The sequence below is a fragment of the Salvia hispanica genome, chromosome 2, assembly GCF_029641045.1.
Source record: "Salvia hispanica isolate PSC_SH4W2 chromosome 2, Shi_PSC_v1, whole genome shotgun sequence".
Classification (NCBI taxonomy): Eukaryota; Viridiplantae; Streptophyta; class Magnoliopsida; order Lamiales; family Lamiaceae; genus Salvia; species Salvia hispanica.
In genome coordinates, this window is record NC_142693.1 from 20,904,887 (window position 1) to 20,924,643 (window position 19,757).

The window sequence follows — 19,757 nt, forward strand, 5'->3', positions numbered from 1 at the left end:
GTTTGTTTTGGCAAAATCAAAGATAAGTGGAGGATAAGATGGCAACAGAGAAGAGAATCCAAAATCAAGAGACGGAGTGAATAGTAGAGAAAGTGGAATCCAATGCCTTTTGGGGGGCCATCTGCTCTTAATTACACACACAATTCCAAGAAGGAAGTAGTTGTGGTAGTTCTCTTTCGTTTTCTATTCTTCTTCCTCTTCTCCATTCCAATTTCTCCCATCCTCATTTTCCAACATTGTCTGCGCTTACTAGAAACATAAAATATTATAATTAATTAATTAATATTTAAGAATATAAAATTAAATATGAAATATTAGGTAATGTAGATCAAAAGTGCAGCAAGTAAGATCTGAACCCAGGCTGCATGCTATAAGTAGCAAATTAAGTCTCTACTCCTAACCACACAAGCAATCGGGCTTTTATATAAAACACACACGCAAAATACATATTTAAAGACGTACTTCATATGTGCATTTTTCCCACTTACGGAATTAAAGAAATCCCATTTTGAAGACCTTTTTCATGGATTGCACTCAAAATAGAAAGAAAGCAAAAAAATTTCCCTCAAATGTTAAAACAATATCATTAAAAAAGCAAGTACCAATATTCCAGTTATATGAAAGAAAACCTATGCAAGTTATGAATATACTGAATAAGTAATCATGTGACAACAAAATTACAAAATAATATGAAAAGAACTTACAATTTTTCTTATCCGTGAAGGGAGAATTTGCATGCCTTCAAAATTATGAGACCACAAATCCCAATCAAATCCCAGTCGTCATACCAAATAAGAGGACATGAGGTTCCAACTAATTTTCATGTGAGAAGGCATTGGGGCAACGAAACGGAGGATATCGCGTTCCTCAGGATCCCCACAACTGATTCTCGACCGCCGGTTGTGAAGCTCAATGAACTTAGCAATGTTGGGCAGCACCATCTCCCTACAATGTAGATGCAGAAGAGGAACTTTAGATAAGACACTACCTTTTTGGACGTCCAGACCCTCGGGCCTCCGCATCTTGTAAGGTTCTCCAGTTGTGGCCTCGTAGTCTACCCTAGGGAGCTGCTTCCATCTACTATGAATAAACCACCCGTATTTGTAGTCACCTACGATTGGAGTGCCAAGAGCTTCAGCACAATGAACTCGTAACTGCAGAAAACGACAAGCCAATATGAGGAATAAAAGAAACAAAAGCAATTGACAAAATGATGACTCTCCAATAATGTTGAATATGTTCAGAAATTTCAACCAGACATAAAATGCTATTCCGAAAATAGTACCCCAATTTGCACATATGTCAAAGCTGTGTATGGTCATATGATTAGGTCGCTATTGGAGATGGTATGAAACGAAGAATATCAATATTAGCAAGCCTAGTTCATTTTAACAGTTAGATAGAAACAGTAATATACAACCTTTGTAGTTTGTGCAATGCAAATAAAATTGAAACCATTGCAGATAAACCATTTGAGTGTCAGACGTATTTTTAGTGAACTATAGCCCGAGAGAGAAGAAAACAATGAAAATAAATTATGTACCTGATGTTTGCAGTTCGTACGTGGTCGCAATTCAATCCATGAACATCCATTGATAACAGGGCCAAGCACACGATATTCAGTTATTGCTTCTTGAGAAGCTTCTAATCCTGAATTATGAGCTAGAATGACCCTCTCGGTTTTCCCATCGTCAAGAATAACCTGAAATCAACGATATCGAATGATTATGTCATAACCAGATATCAGGAGGCTATTTTAAGTTTTGGAGATACCTTTGTCAGCGGAGCGCAAATTAAGCCTTCTTTTTGCTTGGGTGAACCGATGACCAATGCCCAATATCTCTGATAGGTGGCATCACAAGCATCATTCCATTCCTTTATAACACCCAAAAAAAGAGGGGAAATCACAGTTAACATAACACTAACAAAAAATCAGCAGCATTCCATAACATGATTGGAAATTTCAACAGAGATTTAAGCACCTTAGGAAAGGACTTTGTTTTTTTCATATCACTGAACAAACACTGAAGATAGGAAATGCTTTCCTTCGTTCTTCCCATTAGGAGGAGACCACTACTCTCTCTGTCAAGTCGACATACCTAAATTACACGTTGGATATGAATCAGAATATTCAAAGGAACAACAGAGGTATGTCACAAGAGGGCCATAACAAAATCCATTTAGTAGACAGCTGCTCACCAACTTAGGGCCCTCATCATAATTGTACGATAACGATGCAGCAGCCAAGGCATCCATGCTGTTGTGAATTGGCACAGGTCCCTGTTTCACATAATGCATTAGCAACTCAACGGGCATATGAGTATATATAGTAGAATAAGCAAAAACCGATGTTTTATAAGACTGTCAACGATGCTAACCTTTACAGGCAAGTTAGGAGGTTTGTTTAACACCAGTATAGCAGAGTCCTGAAATTATAATGCAGCATATCATATTAAAGTGTCCGAGTATAACACATCTACAGGCTAACCAAATACGATAGCGTAGGTTCCTGTATCATTTTGAAAAACAGATATGAATAACCATTTCTTATTTACCAAGCAGACAGGCATACCTTGTACTTCACAAGTCTCTGTATGTATTCAATCTCATCCGCATTTGGATACTGTGTTGCACTTGGTATAACATCAAACCTTTTTGAGACTTTACTTTCAGCAACAGATACTGGGACGTGAACTCTAGCACCCACCTCCATGATGTCATTAGGTCTAATCTGCTCATACCCATTTCGATTACAAAAAAGTAATGTCAATATCAATTACAGTTTATGCATATAGAATTCATGTCCAAAGACACTTTTGAGTTTATACAACAATTTTTTGAAAGAATTATAAGATATTACCTTCTTCAAGGACATTGCTTGTCCTTCATAGCATCTTGACAGACCACTTGTACTCCGCACCTGATAAATCCCATAAGCAGTCTAATTTCAACGGTCTTAACATAAGAAGAAAAGACTAGGATTCACAATGCTGCATAACTTGTCATAGATTTTCTCATGTCGATATCTACAACAACTCTTTGTACTATTTCCAAATTGTTTATAGAGTTTATGAATATTTGCGAAAGTGGGAATTGTACATCCAGACCACAGTAATCACACTATTACAGTAATTTAAGTCATTCTTGAAGTGGACAATGCCAACCAACACTTTTACAAAAAACAGTATTAATGAAGTAGAGATCAACTGCAACTACGTTTCTGAATTATAGCACAAATGAGTAAAAATGTCAATCAGAAAAACAGAAACTACGCCACAAAATACGAAAGCAACAAAGGAGACAAGATACATACTAGGCCTTGATAAAAATGCTTCTGAATGACGAGTGGAGGGATGTCATTGAAGTAGTATCTGAGCCAGCTAATGGCAGTGACATACGCAGCCGATGTCGAGTTCCTTCCAGGCAAATGGAAGCCTGGAAATGGGGGCAGAGATAGCAGCTGCCGAGGTTTTGGGCCCTCTTTCGGGCGGCCCAACTGAACCATGTGATTTGATACTCGAATCACAGGGGATGAATCAGGCGGTGGTGCACGGATCCTTGACCGTGGCTTATGCCCTACAGCTGCTGATAAGGCTTCGCGACTAAGGAGCTTCTTCCGCATAATCTGGACTCGAATGTTTAGCAATTTTAAACAGATTATTGACCACTTATTCAGAAAATCAATTCATTTTTAAGGAGGATCATTCCTCCTTTTTTAGGACTGCTTATAGGTATGATTTGATCTCAGTTTCGACCAAGGTAGAACGGCGAAGGAGCTAGAATTTTCCTGTGACATTCCAAGTTCACCTCAAAGAAGACATTGGATATCTTCTATACATATATAACCAGGCGAGTTTTAGCCTTTTTTTTTTTTTTAAATACTTATATATTTTATCCTTATTCCAAAATATTTATAATCGATGGATCAATTTGAATATTTTAAGTAACTCTCATAAATATTTATTTAGATATTTTAATGAGAATGTGACTAATTCTTTAAGCACTACAATGGTAGTTAAATAAATTTAAATAGAATAGTGAGCATTTAACAAATTTTGTAACCTAAATTGTCTTGATTTTATAATTTATGATGTTTTAATTCCATGATCTTTCATGTACTAATTTTGTACCTATTAAAGGCATAGAGTTGTGGATGAATTTACATACTAACAAAACATTCTTCATTCTCTCTCAAGCTCTCAACATTTTATTGTACATTTTAGGAACATTGTTTTGCTCGATTTTGAAGCCCCGTCAAGTTTATAGGTGTCTAGCAGGTTTGAGATGTTATATACGTTAGGAGGAATTCGTTTTATCTTTGAGCACTAACCGTGATGTAATTTGTCTTGCGGAAAGAGGGTTTTTCTTGACTAATTTTCATTGTAATTTCCATTTCATTTATTGTTGTTTTTTTTTTAATTACAATAATTAGAGTATCGCGTGTATATGGTTCCAGAATTTTATCCGATATTTCTTACATTTCTTAGAGAGGGAAGAATGGTAACATCCTTAACTCAAACATACATAGTATTTATCTTCATCTTTACACGATTTATTATTTTTAGTAGAGAAATATGAAAGATTGTTTTAAACATATTTTTCATAAATGTCAGCACTTAATATAGTCTCTTTATCATTGTCCAAATAATTTTATTTGTCTTAATTCCATTTTAAATATGTTTAATTTAACGTCTTTAGGTGTAAAATGAATTGAGGAGTACATATTTATTGAATTTTTATTATATAGTGGTATATTTTTCCATTTTAAATCTTATATAATTATATTGTTTCTTATTTTAGTTAATCGATTAAAAATTTAAAATCGTATGACAAAAAAATATTCTGTCGTGCATCACACGTGGGTTAACACTAGTATATATAAAAGGCGAGTTTTGGTCTTATATTGAAATATGTAAGTTATACGAGTATAAATTTTAATAATTACTATACAATATGTCATAATTATTATAGAAAATGAAAGGTTGTTATACTATTCATAATGATATTTATGTACATTTAATATTATGATTGATTGATGACACTACATATTCATTAATAATATTTAATTTTATTTAATCATTATGAACGTTTTTACATAATTGTAAATGTTTCAACTTTCAAGCATAAAATTTATATTATCATTGTAAATTATTTTTTTCCGATATAAGAAATCATAGAACTAACTATCTATAATATTTTGCATTGCATATTCATCTCGAACTTTGTCACTTTCACAGATTTCATGCAAAGCGAACATTCAAAGTCAACGAAATGGCAAACGAAAGCAAAGAAGACATAGAGTATAAAATATTAATTTGGAGAGTGGGGAGGAAAATAAGGTTGAGGATCATATTATGTTTAAGTGATATTAGTCCATATTTAAACTTTTTTCTTAATGTTAGTTTGTTTTATTTTTTGTTAGTTTTGTTTTTATTTTTTATTTGTCTTAACTATAATAATTATTTACAAATAGAATCAATATAGTATCATAGAAACTGACCATCTATAATATTTTGTGGTTAATGCATTGCATATTCATCTCAAACTTCGTCACTTCCATAGATTTTATGCAAAAAAGCACCTAAATGGTAAAAAGTTGTAATATAGGGTATGTAGTTGATTTTTATTTTAAAGTATTACATGTAGAATAGATGGTGAAAAACTGGCTTATGTAATAAATTGCGCCGATGCAAGACGAGAAAAATACAGGAGATGATAACTGGTGATGAAGAAGGGCCGAGCTAGATGGAGGCGGATAAAAGATGTTGGAAAAATGATAAGTTAAAGGGGTATTGGAGTACAAAGAGAAGTCGGAGGGTAATGTTTTAACATGAATGAGTTACTATACCTAATAAATTGTTTGTTAGCAATACATTTTTTAATTAGTTGACCCAATTATATAGGTAAAGAGTTTACATGATTATTTTTTTATGAGACATAGTATATGATGTAACAAATTCTTATGCATTTATGTGATGACTTGGATTAATGTGATGAATTTATTGTATAATTTAATAAATTAGATCTTTGAAATTGATAAAAATATTTATTATATTTTTCTATGACAATGACTTCCATATTTTGAACTTTATAAATTGTATATTAATACTTTCATATTGATGGTGTTAGACATAATTTTACTATGTATTGTATAAATAAGATTGTTCATTTTATATCTAAATATGTTTTAATCAATATATGTGCTTTTGTTGTTTTAGTATAATTTTAAATATTATACTAATTGCAGGTTTTAACATTTTACTTATATTACTCTAGATTGAGATTATAGTTATTAGTTGTGATTATAATTATTTACAAAATAAAATTGATAAGTTTAATCAATATAGTATAATAATTGCAGGTTATAATTATTTACTATAACATAATATAGTATTTATAAAATGTGTTCAAATAAATAATAAGCCCGATTTTTGTAATTAAAATTTGAAGATAATTTATAATAGAAATATTTAGGGATAAATAGAATATATAAGAAAAAAGTAGAAAATTCTAGAAGAGAAAGAAAAATAGGATGAAAACTTTAGAACAAATACATATGTAGTCTATATATATGCCTACTGTACATATTTTGTAGATGTTAAGTTTCGCAAGTTTAGTTTTTTTTTTAGTTTTCAAATTCGAGTGATGATAAAGTGATTTATTAAATTAATTTCCGTAAAATTAATTGAACCGTGCATCGCACGGGAATAGATACTAGTTATGTTTTAAAACTGATCCTTTCTTGTTCCAAGCTAACAAAATGAGTGTTTCTAGATAGTTACGTTATTGGAACTTAATGTTGGGGATTAACACTCAAAATTCCCAGTCAAGATTGAATTTTTATTTCATAATTCATGATTAATTCAGGCTAATTCCCTCAATTATCAAACAAATTAAACTCTTGCATCAATACTCCCCACAACCGACAAGTGTTTCAAAGAATATACCAGCGGTAGCTATGGAGATAGGCTGCTGTCGGCTGCGTAGGAGGCGACGGCGGCAACGACTGGAGATGTGGCCGAGAACTGAGCAAAGGCGGCGGCAAGGCAGCTGAACTTAGTAGCTTTCCTCATTTTCCCTCCTTAATTCACTATTAATATTTTATTTATTTATCATATTTTAATTCACAAAAGTATATGAAAAAGTTAATAAATGTAAATTACACTAATTTTATACTTTAATAAAATGAAAGTAAAATAAGTCAGTAGCTGTGAGATTTCGTTTATGGAAATGCTAGTAAAAAATGGATGAACCATAAAATATAATGAAATAGGTAATCATGGCGGATAGATGAAGTACTACATTTTTTAGGACTGGAATGTACTACTTGTATAAAATTTCGATGTGAAAAGTTCGAACTTCGAATATATATAATTTTCTTGAATTTGTTTTCCAATCGTTGTATCAAAACAACATCCAACCTTTACTTCTGAGTCCAAAATATAGGGTTGATTAATATTTATAATTTTTTGCAAAAGTACTTTTTAATTGTATAGTTCAAATCTTATTTTGCCATTTGATTATTCAAACAAGGAAACAAAATAAAATTGTAAAAAGGTAAGTTCGAATTTATTTATTGGCATAAAATAAGAATGCTTTGAATTCGCACAATATAAGAACCCTTTAAAGTTTAAACCCTAAACCAGTTCAATTTCTTCTGACCTTCCCTCGCCGATCAACAATGGATGCTCAGCCCGAACCAGTCAACTACATCTGTGGAGGTTCTTTTTTTTCATTCTTTGAATCACATGCTTAAGTAATTCGTAGTTTCAATTTTGTGCGCGTAATTGTAATTGAGGCCTGTGTGTGTGTGTGTTCGTTTAATTTTGCTGCGTTTAACTTGAATATTGCTGAGGAAATTGAACCGTGGTGTTTTAGATTGTGGGCAAGAGAATACGCTGAAGCAAGGCGATGTGATTCAGTGCCGCGAATGTGGCTATCGCATTCTCTACAAGAAACGCACCCGCCGCAGTAATTTTCTTTTCGAAACTCGTTTGATTTTCTCGATTTTTGTGGAAGCTTTTCATTTAAAATTATAAATTTGGGGATTTAGTTAAGTTGTTAGGTTAGAATTTCATAGACAGCATTAGATTACTGTCTCCGGTAAATTTGAGACAAGGCTTGTTTTTGTTGGTTGTTTTGGGGGGCATTTGGTTCAAACAATTCGTCCACGATGTAATTCAATGGGGGTTTTGAGAGGTTAGGATGGTAGTCACCTTGATTATTGTAGTAGTAGTTCATGAAATTTACCATTCATGAATACAATATTGTATGGTATGGTTGAGTATATTATCTGTCACGAGGATTTCTGCTAATCCTATACATGAATCCGACGAGTTAACTTATATTGTAAAAATATTCAAGGTCTTTAGAAGCAAACAAAAGATGAATGTATCTAGGCTAATCTTCAACAGTAAATGCCCTGCCTCTTAAGTAGTACTAATAGGAATGACTTTCTGTAATCGCATTTCACATCCCCTTATTTTGTGGACTAGAACTGGAATAGTCATTTTTACATTTCATGTATAACCACTGCTTGGTGTGGGATCAGTTCTGCCTTTTACAGGAAGACTGCTGTTATAGTTACTACTTTCTTCATGTCAGTATACTCTGACTCATCTGTTTGATCAAGAAAATACTATTGCTGAGTTGCTTTTGGATGCCGAGTAAGACGGTTTTCAGCTCTAGTGCTCTACAAAAGGGTTCTAGCAATATTCGTTTGTATGGGGGGATCACTTGTTGATTTGTGCATAAAATTGTTTCAGTTTTGATCAATATACTCTGCTTTACTAGGCTTAAAAGTACATAGTTTACACTTTTATCACCCTTTGTGGAACCATGCTGTGGGTTACTGTGTAATCGTCTTAGATGATGGCTTTTATTGCGCAAGTTGCATAATCAGGTTGTATGTGTTGATATCATCATGCATTGAATCATAGAATTGAATGCGTGGAAAACTCAATCATCTCAACTTTGATGCATATATATATGTCTTTGACGTGAACAAACTGTCTGCAAAAACATTTCCTATCTGCATCCGTCTCAAGTTTACTAAAAGAGGAGAAGGTAGGTCCAACCCCCTTTAATTCTGATGCCAAGTTCATAATCATAGTTTGTTTACATCGATCACCCAAAGGGAACATAGGAGTCCTCTCTACTTCCTTCTCCCCGCCATTGTGAAAGCACTATTGTTTAACTCGATTGCGGAAAATTCCCTATCTACATCTGTCTTGATAATCTAATTGGTAACCTCTGCTTAATTCATTTATCTGTGACTCCTGCAGTTGTCCAGTACGAAGCTCGCTGAAGCTGCTTCCCGAGCAACGCATGGTGATGGTCTACATTCTGTGATACCTAAAACTTGTTATGATAATTCAACATGTTGCTGATGACTTCTCTTTCAGAAATGAGTTTGATATCACTGCTTTGTGTTTAGGATCTGTAAGCTAAATACTCTGTTATCAGCAACCTACCTACTTGTTTGGTCTATGTTGGGATTGTTCATCATTATACAGTTGCTTCTATTTGTTCATGAGTAGTTGTATGCTGATAAATAGAATTTTACTATAATTATGTAAATGGTTAATAGCGGAAAAATACATAAAATATAGATCAATTCAGACTTTTACCACCAACTTTGAATGTGGATTCAAAATTCTATTACCTTCTCTCATAGAAATAGATATAATTGTGTATGACATTGGTTTTAATATGCAATTGATAAAGTAAGAGAAAAGTAGTGATAGTGGATTTTGGGTTTACAGTATAAGTAATATTTGAATATTTAAAATTTTTCAGATTTAGAAATTAGTCTAATTTTAGTGGACTTAAAATATAGTAGTATTAAATTTTTTTAGGAGGCTTGGTCTTTCTCGATGATCCAATGAACAACGAAAGTTATAATATTCGTTTTCTTTATTTTGTTTAGTTATATGATTATCTGTAATGCGTGATTAACGCTAATGATAGTCGTTTCAGGTTCAAGTTACTGCTTTTCTATTCAAACTTGTTTTACATCGATTAATACTTTAACTAAGATTTAAATTTAAAGAAAACTTTAATCTATGGCTTGCCACACAAGATAATTTTAATATACACTCACTAAATTAGTAATAAAAATAAATTAATATCTTATTTATTACACTCATACACTCTTCCGCCAAATATGAATATAAATTAGGATTATTAAAAAAAATTCTCATTCTTTTCCAACTAAAATAGTTTAGAGGCAAAAACTAAAGTACTATTTTATTATTTTATTTTATAAGTAGTTTGCCAATAGTTTAAGTAAAAAACTTAAATTTTACTATAATCTAAAAAAATAAATTTTCATTTATATATTTTTAAAAATGTAGTATAGTCGTCATAATTAATGCTTCCTTTATTGTAACTCTTTAAATTCGTATGAAACATTTATATATTTCGAATAGCTGTCACACCAGATAATATTAAATACTTGAATATCTTTCTTAATGATTTTCATATAAATAGAGCTATAGCTAGGTCGTAGCTAAATATATTAGTCATGCATTTATGATCTGGATTCAAAATTAATATAATCATCCCTACATTACAATTTACAACCTATGCACAAACTTGTGAACGTAAATTTACCATAATTAAATAATTGACTAAAAAAATAATTAAAATATTGGCACAAAATATTGTGTATGGTACTTTTACTATGATTTATAATTCATATCATACCAAATACATAGAATGGTCCCCTTCTAAGATTTATAGCCCTAACATGAAGGCATTGACAAAACAAATAAATAAAATACGAGATCAGTTGAGAAATTCAAATAAACTTGTGATGGTTAAGGTAGTATCATTTATTTAATTGTGAGGTGATTGTTTCAACATTGTAAGAGCCAATGAAAGGTATATTATTTTTCATCAAAATCGAATATTATCATGAGATGGGGAACCTTGTCTTTTTTGTCACTTTTTTGCTATTGTTTTAAGGCAACTATGAATTTTTATTTCTGTTTTTCTCGTTAAATTAACTTGTCGGATCCTATGTAACAATTAGGGCATTGTAAGCATATTTGGTGGCAATTTCAGGAAGATGTTTCACTTTCATATCATAAATTTTAGGCATGTTTTCTACATACATCTTATTTATAACATAAATCAGTATATTGTATTCTATATCATTAATATTGAGCATCCTCATTAGAAATCTAGACATGCACACGTACATGTAGTGCCATATTTATGGATTTCTAATACATACTTAGTTAGTGCTGAATATCGTAGTGTACTTGCTATAGATTCGTTTCAGAGTTTTCACACACCACAACAAAATATTTTAGTATTGATATTCTTGATGAATTATGATACTTATAAATGTACTTCTAATAAAATTATCCCACATTACTTGAGGCTCTTTTTTTGGTACTCGTTTGATAAAATGAAAATAAATAGTTAAATTGGAAAAAAATAATATAGATAAGACACTCTATATTATTCTATTTCTTACTTTACTTTTATTCACTTAACTATAAAACTATTATGTTTCCAAAACGACTATGAAAAGTAACGTGGGACAGATGGAGTATTATAGTTGGGTAGCTATTATGTATCACAAAATAAAGACATATCACTAAATTTAGCAATATTTGACTGTATAGCTAATTTTGTAACATGTTAAAGTGTAGATGCTTTTGTGACATGCGAATATACCAGTATTTTTCCTGACAATCAATTTGTAAGTATTTACGAATTTTTTTTTATTAATAATTAAAGTAATATAATGAGAGAGAGAGAGTAACATATACATGTAACAAAAGGATTTTGTGATAGCTTACAAAATTAAGTTCAATTAAATGAATAAATGTCACTCAGTTTGTAACATGCATCTCTAAACATAGCAAATTTTACTTATATTTTTATGTTTCACAAATGTTTATATATGCATGTGAGGGTGCACCTAAATTTTGATACACCTAAAAATAACAAATTTTGTGACACCACTCATGATGTCACTAGTAGCAATACAAAATTATAATTTGGACCACACTCTAAAAATCTCTCTATACTAATGAAAATATACAGTTACATAGGTTCATTATTGAGATATTTATTATATAACCCAAAAATCTCAAACCTTTAAAAATTAGTAATAGAGTGCAAAGTAGCAAAAGACCTTCAATAATAAGAGGCGAAAACAACATCACATGAAACGTAATGTTGCCTAGAGCCAACCGAGACTAAGGGAGACACACCAAGCATGAAATTGAGCGCGACAACATGCAATGAAAGGTCATGTTAACGAACAGTCTGTACTCTATAAAAGTCAAAATGATTAAATTATAGTAACATGGTTTGATTTATATGATGCTTCACACCAACCAACAGATCTACTCAACTAATCACTCACACATGGCACTTTTGTAATACTACTTGAGATCACACATCGCACTTTTATATTGAAATCGTATTAATATTTCAATATTTTTTGTTTTGGTACCATATAAATGCATCATACAATCATACTCGACGATGAGTATTTTTGTAATTATAATTATAGTATTAAAAACAACTAATTAAGTATAAAATGTCTTGCTCAACCCTAATTACTACAACTATCACGAATATGATCGTTCATAAACAATCATTTTTTTGACTTCATTATAAAAATCAATGAAATTATTATAATATCATGAAATTGGTTCTTATATAGAGAAGAAAAAACATACAAAAAACCTAAAACTTGGACCACAAACATCAAAAGTCAAAAGTTAACCCAACCAACTTAGTATTTGATAACTCAAATCAATATAGTTCAAGTCACCGAAACCATATGGTATTAACTAAGAATCATTAACGATACTATTTCAAAAACAAATAAATAAAGTCAATCTCTCTGGGCCGAACCTCGTTAAAACCTCTATAAACGATCTATGGCAAATCACCGAGGGAGGAAAAATAGTTAAATTATAATTTTCATCACATATTCTAATTGTTATTTTATTTACATCATTACGTGAAAATCAATTTTTTCTAGATATTAAATAATTTTCTCCAAAATTACTATTTTCACCATAAAATTAACTAATTTGGTGTATTTAATAATATGATAGTTGCATCTACCCCCCCCCCCCCCCCACAAGCATGAGGCCTAGAAGGCTAGAACCAAAGTGTACATAATTTCTAATAATTATTACAAAAATATATATAACCCATTGACACACTATACACCACAAACTTCTATTCCTTGCTATAGATTAGCACCCAAAATTACAGCTTAGTCTATATTCTAAATATTTGATTAATCCACAATCCAAAATACAGCTCAAGTGGTCCATACATAACCAAGCAGATGAGATTCCCAATTATCAGAAGGTGCAAATAGATATGATTGGTGAATTCACAAAGAAAATTAAGCCTATTACTTTGTCTAATCTAATCATACCATCCTTCCTAGCCTTCTCCCATTGCTATATAAATTCATTTAGTTACAACAAGTTATTTAACACAACCCCCTAACCCTATTAGTACCCCCCACCCCCACCCCCCCAAAAAAAAGAAGAAAAGGAAAAAATGAGTCCTCTAAGCATTAGCTTGATTGTAATATTATGTTTGTTGATAGCATCAATGGTGATATGGGGTTGGAAAATGTTGAATTGGGTGTGGATTAGGCCGAAAAAGATAGAAAAAAGGCTTAGGGCACAAGGCCTAGCCGGAAACTCTTACCGTCTGCTTTATGGTGACACCAACGACATGGCCGCCATGATCAAGGAGGCAAAATCCAAGCCGATCAAACTCTCCGATGACATTGTGCCGAGGGTTTTGCCACTACACCACCACATTATCAATAAATACGGTACATATATATACCATAGTAAAATTAACCATGATTTCTTTATAGTTATTATTAAATATTAGTGCTAGCATTTTCTTTATTTATTTGCTAGTAGCATTTGATCACTAATTATAATCTGACTACATGATTGAGCTACTTGTCGTTTAAGTACACTCTAGATTTTATTATATTTTTCTTCTTTGATTTACACCACAAGTTGCTGAAGTAAGAATTCTTTTCTTTTTTGCTACTTGATTTTTTGATGCATGAACTAGGAGAATATATAGCTTGATCAACCGTACCATGACAGCTAAATGCCTAAATGCGTTTATTTTCAGTTGTGATTTATTTCAAATATATATTATCTTTGTCCCATCCGACTTGACTCATTTCTTCTGAGCATGCGCGAAAAAATAAAATTGTAATGTAAATATAATTAAAGTGTACATAAAATGAAATGGTTAATACTTGGGACCAAAGGAATCAGGTTTGAGCCCCGTGCCATTTCGTGCTTCAAGGCAAAAACCTAAAAATATTTTAAAAATAAAAATAAATAAAAAATTCCAACTACAACATCAATGTGTTTATTTCAAGTGAAATTTAGGAGATTCATGTTCGTCAAAATATAATCTGCCGAGATAGTAAATGAAATTTATTTTTGTGTAGGAAAAGCATCGTTCATATGGGTTGGGCCAGTTGCAAGAGTATTGATAATGGAGCCTGAGCTTCTAAAGAAAATCTTGATCAACAACCACATTTTCAAGAAGCCAACACACAACCCTCTTGCCCAGTTTCTTGTCTGTGGATTAGCTGGCTACGAGGATGAAAAGTGGGCTAAGCATAGACGAATCATTAATCCGGCTTTCTACGTCGAAAAGCTCAAGGTATCGAATTTATCGGGATAATAGTATAACTAAAATCACAAAATTTTGTCAAATTTTGATCAGTCTGATAAATTTTGGAAACAAAATATTAGTAAATCACAAAGTGTATTTTTTAAAATTGTCTTATCCATATACAAAATGATGTTTTTTCCATGCTTCAAGCGATGTTATTTTATTAAAATAAGTAGTTATTTTACGTTTACTTTTATTTTTTGTTTTTACTTTCTTATTTTAATGAAATAATGTTGTTTTGTTGCATCACCAAAAGACGTCATTTGTATACGGATGAGACAATAGAGATATAAAAACTACTACTAGAATTATTTAATATATTTTGTCTTTGAATCTTATAAGACTGATCATAATTTGTTAAGATAATAGTCATTTAAATTATGAAATCTAGTTAAATTCTAATCCCATAATATTTGAAAGAAAAAAAAAAAAATCACAAAAATTCAATTTTTCTCGATTGTTTTATCCATATACAAATCATCGTTTTAGCCGATGCTCAAAAAGACGTTTCATCACCAAGAACGTCGTTTGTACACAGATAAGACTAATCTAAAAAATCAAAACTTGACATAATAAATCGAAATCAATCTATTATTGAACAATATAATTATCTAATTTCGACAAGATTATTTCAGCACATGGTGCCTGCGATGCACACGAGTTGTGATGAAATGATAAGAAAATGGGAAAAGTTGGTGGTGGATGAGGTGGGATTCATAGAGATAGAGGTGCAGTCACATTTTGAGGATTTAACCACTGAAATTATATCAAGAACTGCTTTTGGAAGTAGACATGAAGAGGGAAGGAGGATTTTCGAGCTCCAGAAAGAGCAGTCGGAGCTCACGCGCCAAGTTCTGCAGTCCGTTTATATCCCCGGATGGAGGTACGTCTAAACTCACAAACTTTCACAAAATTCTGGTTTTGCACATCAGCTAATATTTTGCCTGCAGTATAACTTTTAATTTGTAGTAAATGATTGCAATTTAATTTCAATGTCAAATTTGTAATAAAATGCTAGTCAATTGAAACATAAAATGAATGTAACAATATCCCACATCGGTGTATATAAAGAGCTTAATCCCCTATATAAGTCTCATGGACCCCTCCTCCTATCACCAATTGGTTTTAGGATGGAAACCATAGATTTCTATTTCAATTAAATATATTTGTTCACATTGAATACATGAATGAGAAAAAGAAAAAGAAGCAAAATATAAGGACAATTAGTTTCTGATTTAGCTGGAATAGTCAATTTTGAAAAATCTCAAACAACATCAAAAAAATTTATGATTTTTACAACCAAATTAGTTTGTACGAAAATCTAGAATTTAGCCAAAACTCGTGATATTAACAACAATTGCCGAAAAAAATAATACTACTAATAACCAATGACTTAAGAAAACCAATTTATTAAATGCTATCCCAAAAAAAGGTAGTAATGGCTTGAATCTATCCTACTACTGTTTTAACTATTTAATAATTTAATATGATTATGGTTGACGATTTTGGGTTTAGTTTGAATAAAAATAATTAATTTTTTCATGAAAACGTAAGAACACCGTATTAAACGTATAAAGTCATTCTATTCACTGAGAAATTACTTGTACTAAAACAAATAAAATTTTTACTCCGAAACATGAAAGTTTTTTGTTTTCCCACAAAATTGCAAATGGTAAAACTTTTTTGCAAAGTTCAGATACATCCCAACAAAGAGAAACAGGAGAATGAAAGAGATCAACAGTCAACTCTGCCGGCAACTGAGAGGCATCATCAACAAACGAGAAGAGTCGATGGGAAAGGGAGAGTGCGCGGACGACGACTTGCTAGGCATCTTGCTGAAGTCGAATGAGAGAGAGATACGCGAGAATGATGGAAGCAGCAGTGCCGGGATGAGCATCGAGGAAGTGGTGGAGGAGTGCAAGACTTTCTATCTATCCGGGCAAGAGAGCACGTCGAATCTCTTGTCGTGGACGATGATGTTGTTGGGAGCCCATCCGACGTGGCAGGAGCAAGCTAGGGATGAGGTTTTTAGGGTTTTTGGAGATGGAGAGCCTCATTTTGATGGATTGAATCGTCTCAAAGTTGTAAGTTCACACTCAATTATTGTTTTTATGACTTATTACAACTTGTGTTTGTTCGCGAGTATATGCATTGTTGGTCTTTTGTTTAGGCTTTGTCGTGTTTTGCTTTCGTGTACGCTCATGAACAGTCTTATGTTGTGTCACGTACGTGCGATGTCGAGTAACTTTCTCAATCTAAATTGTTGATGACTTTAGGATTAATAGTGAATTTTTTTTTTATATATAAAACATCAATAATGCTGAAATTTTGTTTAATTTTGTTTAATTTACTAGGAATATTTAGAACAAATTCTTTTGTTGGGCCGCCCTCACGTGAGGACGCATTTGGATCACATCCAAAGTTGTTTAATCCCCAGTTCGGGACGTCCCCATACATGAGGACGTCCTCACGTGAGACCACCTTAAAATATTTGTAATCTAAATTATGAAATGGCAAAATGGAAATTAATCAGCTTAGAAAAACAAAACGAAAATCTTTCTCTATAATCGGAGTATTTAGCATAAGTCATAATTTACAATTAGTAACACTAATTATTAGTACCATTGAACAATTCTAAATTAACACATGTAAAATTTTTAAATATTTTTCAACTTATATTTTTTTATAATTTATTGTCAAAACTTTTTTATCTTTTATCAACTGGTTGTGAAAAAAGTTTGATTTTAACTAACTCGCTCAAAACTATTTTTTCTGTGTTCGCCCCTGCAGTTGACGATGATTTTGCACGAGGTTCTAAGACTATACCCTCCAGCAATAATATTCAACCGCATCCTCGAAAACGAGACGGAGCTCGGGAACATGACTCTCCCCGGCGGAGTGCACGTGCTGCTGCCGATAATCCTGATCCACCGCGACAAGCACCTCTGGGGCGAAGACGCCGACGAGTTCAAGCCGGAGAGATTCTCCGAAGGAATCGCCAAAGCAACACAAAATCAGCTCTCCTTCTTCCCCTTCAGCTGGGGCCCTAGGGTTTGCATCGGCAACAATTTTGCCCTAATTGAGGCCAAGATGGCTCTGGCTATGATCCTCCGCCGCTTCTCGTTCAAGCTCTCCCCGGCTTACACGCACGCGCCGTCGTTCGTCGTCTCGCTCCAACCCCAGCATGGGATTCATCTCACCTTAAGGAGACTCCATAAATGATTTTATTGAATTTTATGTTTATGCTTTCATTTGGCTTGTGTTGATACTGATGTAATATTACCAAATCTCATGATAATTGAAATGCTTAGTTTGGGTTAATTGCCTCTAAAATTAGGAAGTTTGATTAAATTCTGGTTTATTCTGTACTTTTCAAAATTTGAATGATAAATCACGAAGTTCAAAAATTTGTGCTAGTCTTTTAATTTCATAAGCTCAAAATTACATCATTTAGTTGTCTACATCGTCACATTAATATACATTTACGTTACTATTCAATGAAAATACCAAAATTTTACGCGCGTGTTCCAATTTAGCATCGAATTCGTCTCCAAAATTGTTATTATGGGTTAATTGAGAATCGTTTGAAACTTCGTGATTTATCATTCAAATTTTTGTGTGGCTGAATTAGAATTTGACCAAATTTTGTGATATTATAGGCAATTAGCCTCTTTAAAGAAAATTTTCTTTTTGGTTAAGTGGAAAGAGTTTTTGGTTACCGACAGAATATTTTGGTAATCAAGATTTTCGGCACGTTCATTTCGGGACAAAGCCTGTCAGTGTTAGGATCGCCGACTGCAACATTAGTTTGATATTGTCCGCTTTGGGTCAAGCCCGCACGGATTTGATTTTGGGTCACTCCCAAAAGACCTCAAACTAATTGAGGTTGGATAGGAATTATATACACCTTCCAACTTCCCTTCCTCATCCGATGTGGGACGGGTTTGTAACCCAACAGTCAGAAAATTTACCAACGTATTTTTCGTCGATCCATCAGTAATTTGATACGTGATGGGCAATTTGAATAAGCGCGGGAGATGGAAAACTTAAATAAAGTGGAGCATGGGTGCATGCAACATAGGAGAACAGAGGATTAAATCAACCATGAGCGCGGAGCATGAGAAGAATGTAGTTAGTTAGATAGTTGTGATGTTGTTATTTCCGTACACGCAGCATCTATATAAGCTGCCTTTCCTTTGTAAACAAATCATTATCGAATTAATGCAAAATAGCTCTTCCCCCTCTTCCTCTCATAGTGCTCTACGCATAGGTACTCTCTCGGTCGCCGTTCCGGTCTCCGGTGACCCTGACTTCGTACCATAATTAAAAACGGATTATTATATGCTAGAACAATGTTGAAAAAAATGTACACCTTTGATGATCATTTAAGATTATAATTAATTAGAAGCTGCTCGGTTAACTATCTTTGACATATGAGTGTTTGAAGTAGCTCGATACTTAGCTTTCTCTCGTATTAAATTTCATTAAATTTATCAAGTTAATTTTGACTCTTCATTTAATTTTCGGGACCTCTAATTATTTTCTTATATATGGGGTGAGAATAGATGCTAAGAAAATCTATTATAGTAAAACGTTTGTATACCAAAATAATATAGAAGAACTCTGAATCAAGACACCTAACTGTGTGTTTAGGCACTTAGTACGATATTAGAGTCTAATATGTAGGATAATAAATTAACTGTCGAACGATAAAATTGTTAGGTTTTTCCATATAATAAATTATTATATAAAAACATAAACTATAAAATATTTATATATTCTGATAAAGATACGTACTTTCTAAATTATGCTATAAAGTAAATCGCCACGGTCTCCCAAACCACTTGATTCCGATAGTTTATCTCTTAGCTAGACGGAAAATCGCCATGGCCGCCCCCTCTATTGGCTTCCAACATCGCCCTAAGAAGAAGTTCGTTGTTCGAAGGCCCATGTTTGAAGCCTACGTATACCGCCGTATATGGGTCGAGCAACCCAAGTCATATAAAAACAAATAATTATGCCCATTTTAATACTCATTAGCCCAAGTCACA

At 32.6% G+C, this 19,757-nt stretch overlaps 3 protein-coding genes across 4 annotated transcripts; 2 read left to right on the plus strand and 1 right to left on the minus strand.

Annotated features, from left to right (window-relative positions):
• Nucleotides 1-113: 113 nt before the first annotated feature.
• Nucleotides 114-3,817, minus strand: LOC125222396 (Pseudouridine synthase family protein). 2 transcript variants are annotated; one of them, XM_048124978.2, is made up of 10 exons: nucleotides 3,314-3,816; nucleotides 2,861-2,920; nucleotides 2,573-2,731; nucleotides 2,379-2,426; nucleotides 2,200-2,280; nucleotides 1,983-2,099; nucleotides 1,774-1,875; nucleotides 1,544-1,702; nucleotides 705-1,154; nucleotides 114-249 (listed from the first exon to the last, which is right to left on the minus strand). In XM_048124978.2, the coding sequence occupies exons 1-9, from the start codon at nucleotides 3,620-3,622 to the stop codon at nucleotides 783-785; spliced, it is 1,407 nt and encodes a 468-aa protein (XP_047980935.2). In that variant the 5' UTR covers nucleotides 3,623-3,816; the 3' UTR covers nucleotides 114-249; nucleotides 705-782. The 2 variants fall into 2 exon arrangements, with proteins under 2 accessions (XP_047980935.2, XP_088920730.1); XM_089064604.1 differs by having other exon boundaries at nucleotides 123-240; nucleotides 3,314-3,817.
• Nucleotides 3,818-7,566: 3,749 nt separating this feature from the next.
• Nucleotides 7,567-9,532, plus strand: LOC125210290 (DNA-directed RNA polymerases II, IV and V subunit 12). The gene is made up of 3 exons (XM_048109847.2): nucleotides 7,567-7,721; nucleotides 7,879-7,971; nucleotides 9,285-9,532. Exons 1-3 carry the CDS (start codon nucleotides 7,682-7,684, stop codon nucleotides 9,305-9,307), a joined length of 156 nt encoding a protein of 51 aa, XP_047965804.1. The 5' UTR covers nucleotides 7,567-7,681; the 3' UTR covers nucleotides 9,308-9,532.
• A 4,023-nt stretch (nucleotides 9,533-13,555) lies between these two features.
• On the plus strand, nucleotides 13,556-18,088 carry LOC125202253 (cytochrome P450 72A397-like). The gene is made up of 5 exons (XM_048100620.2): nucleotides 13,556-13,831; nucleotides 14,477-14,694; nucleotides 15,342-15,589; nucleotides 16,403-16,790; nucleotides 17,497-18,088. Exons 1-5 carry the CDS (start codon nucleotides 13,603-13,605, stop codon nucleotides 17,926-17,928), a joined length of 1,515 nt encoding a protein of 504 aa, XP_047956577.2. The 5' UTR covers nucleotides 13,556-13,602; the 3' UTR covers nucleotides 17,929-18,088.
• The last annotated feature ends 1,669 nt before the right edge of the window (nucleotides 18,089-19,757 follow it).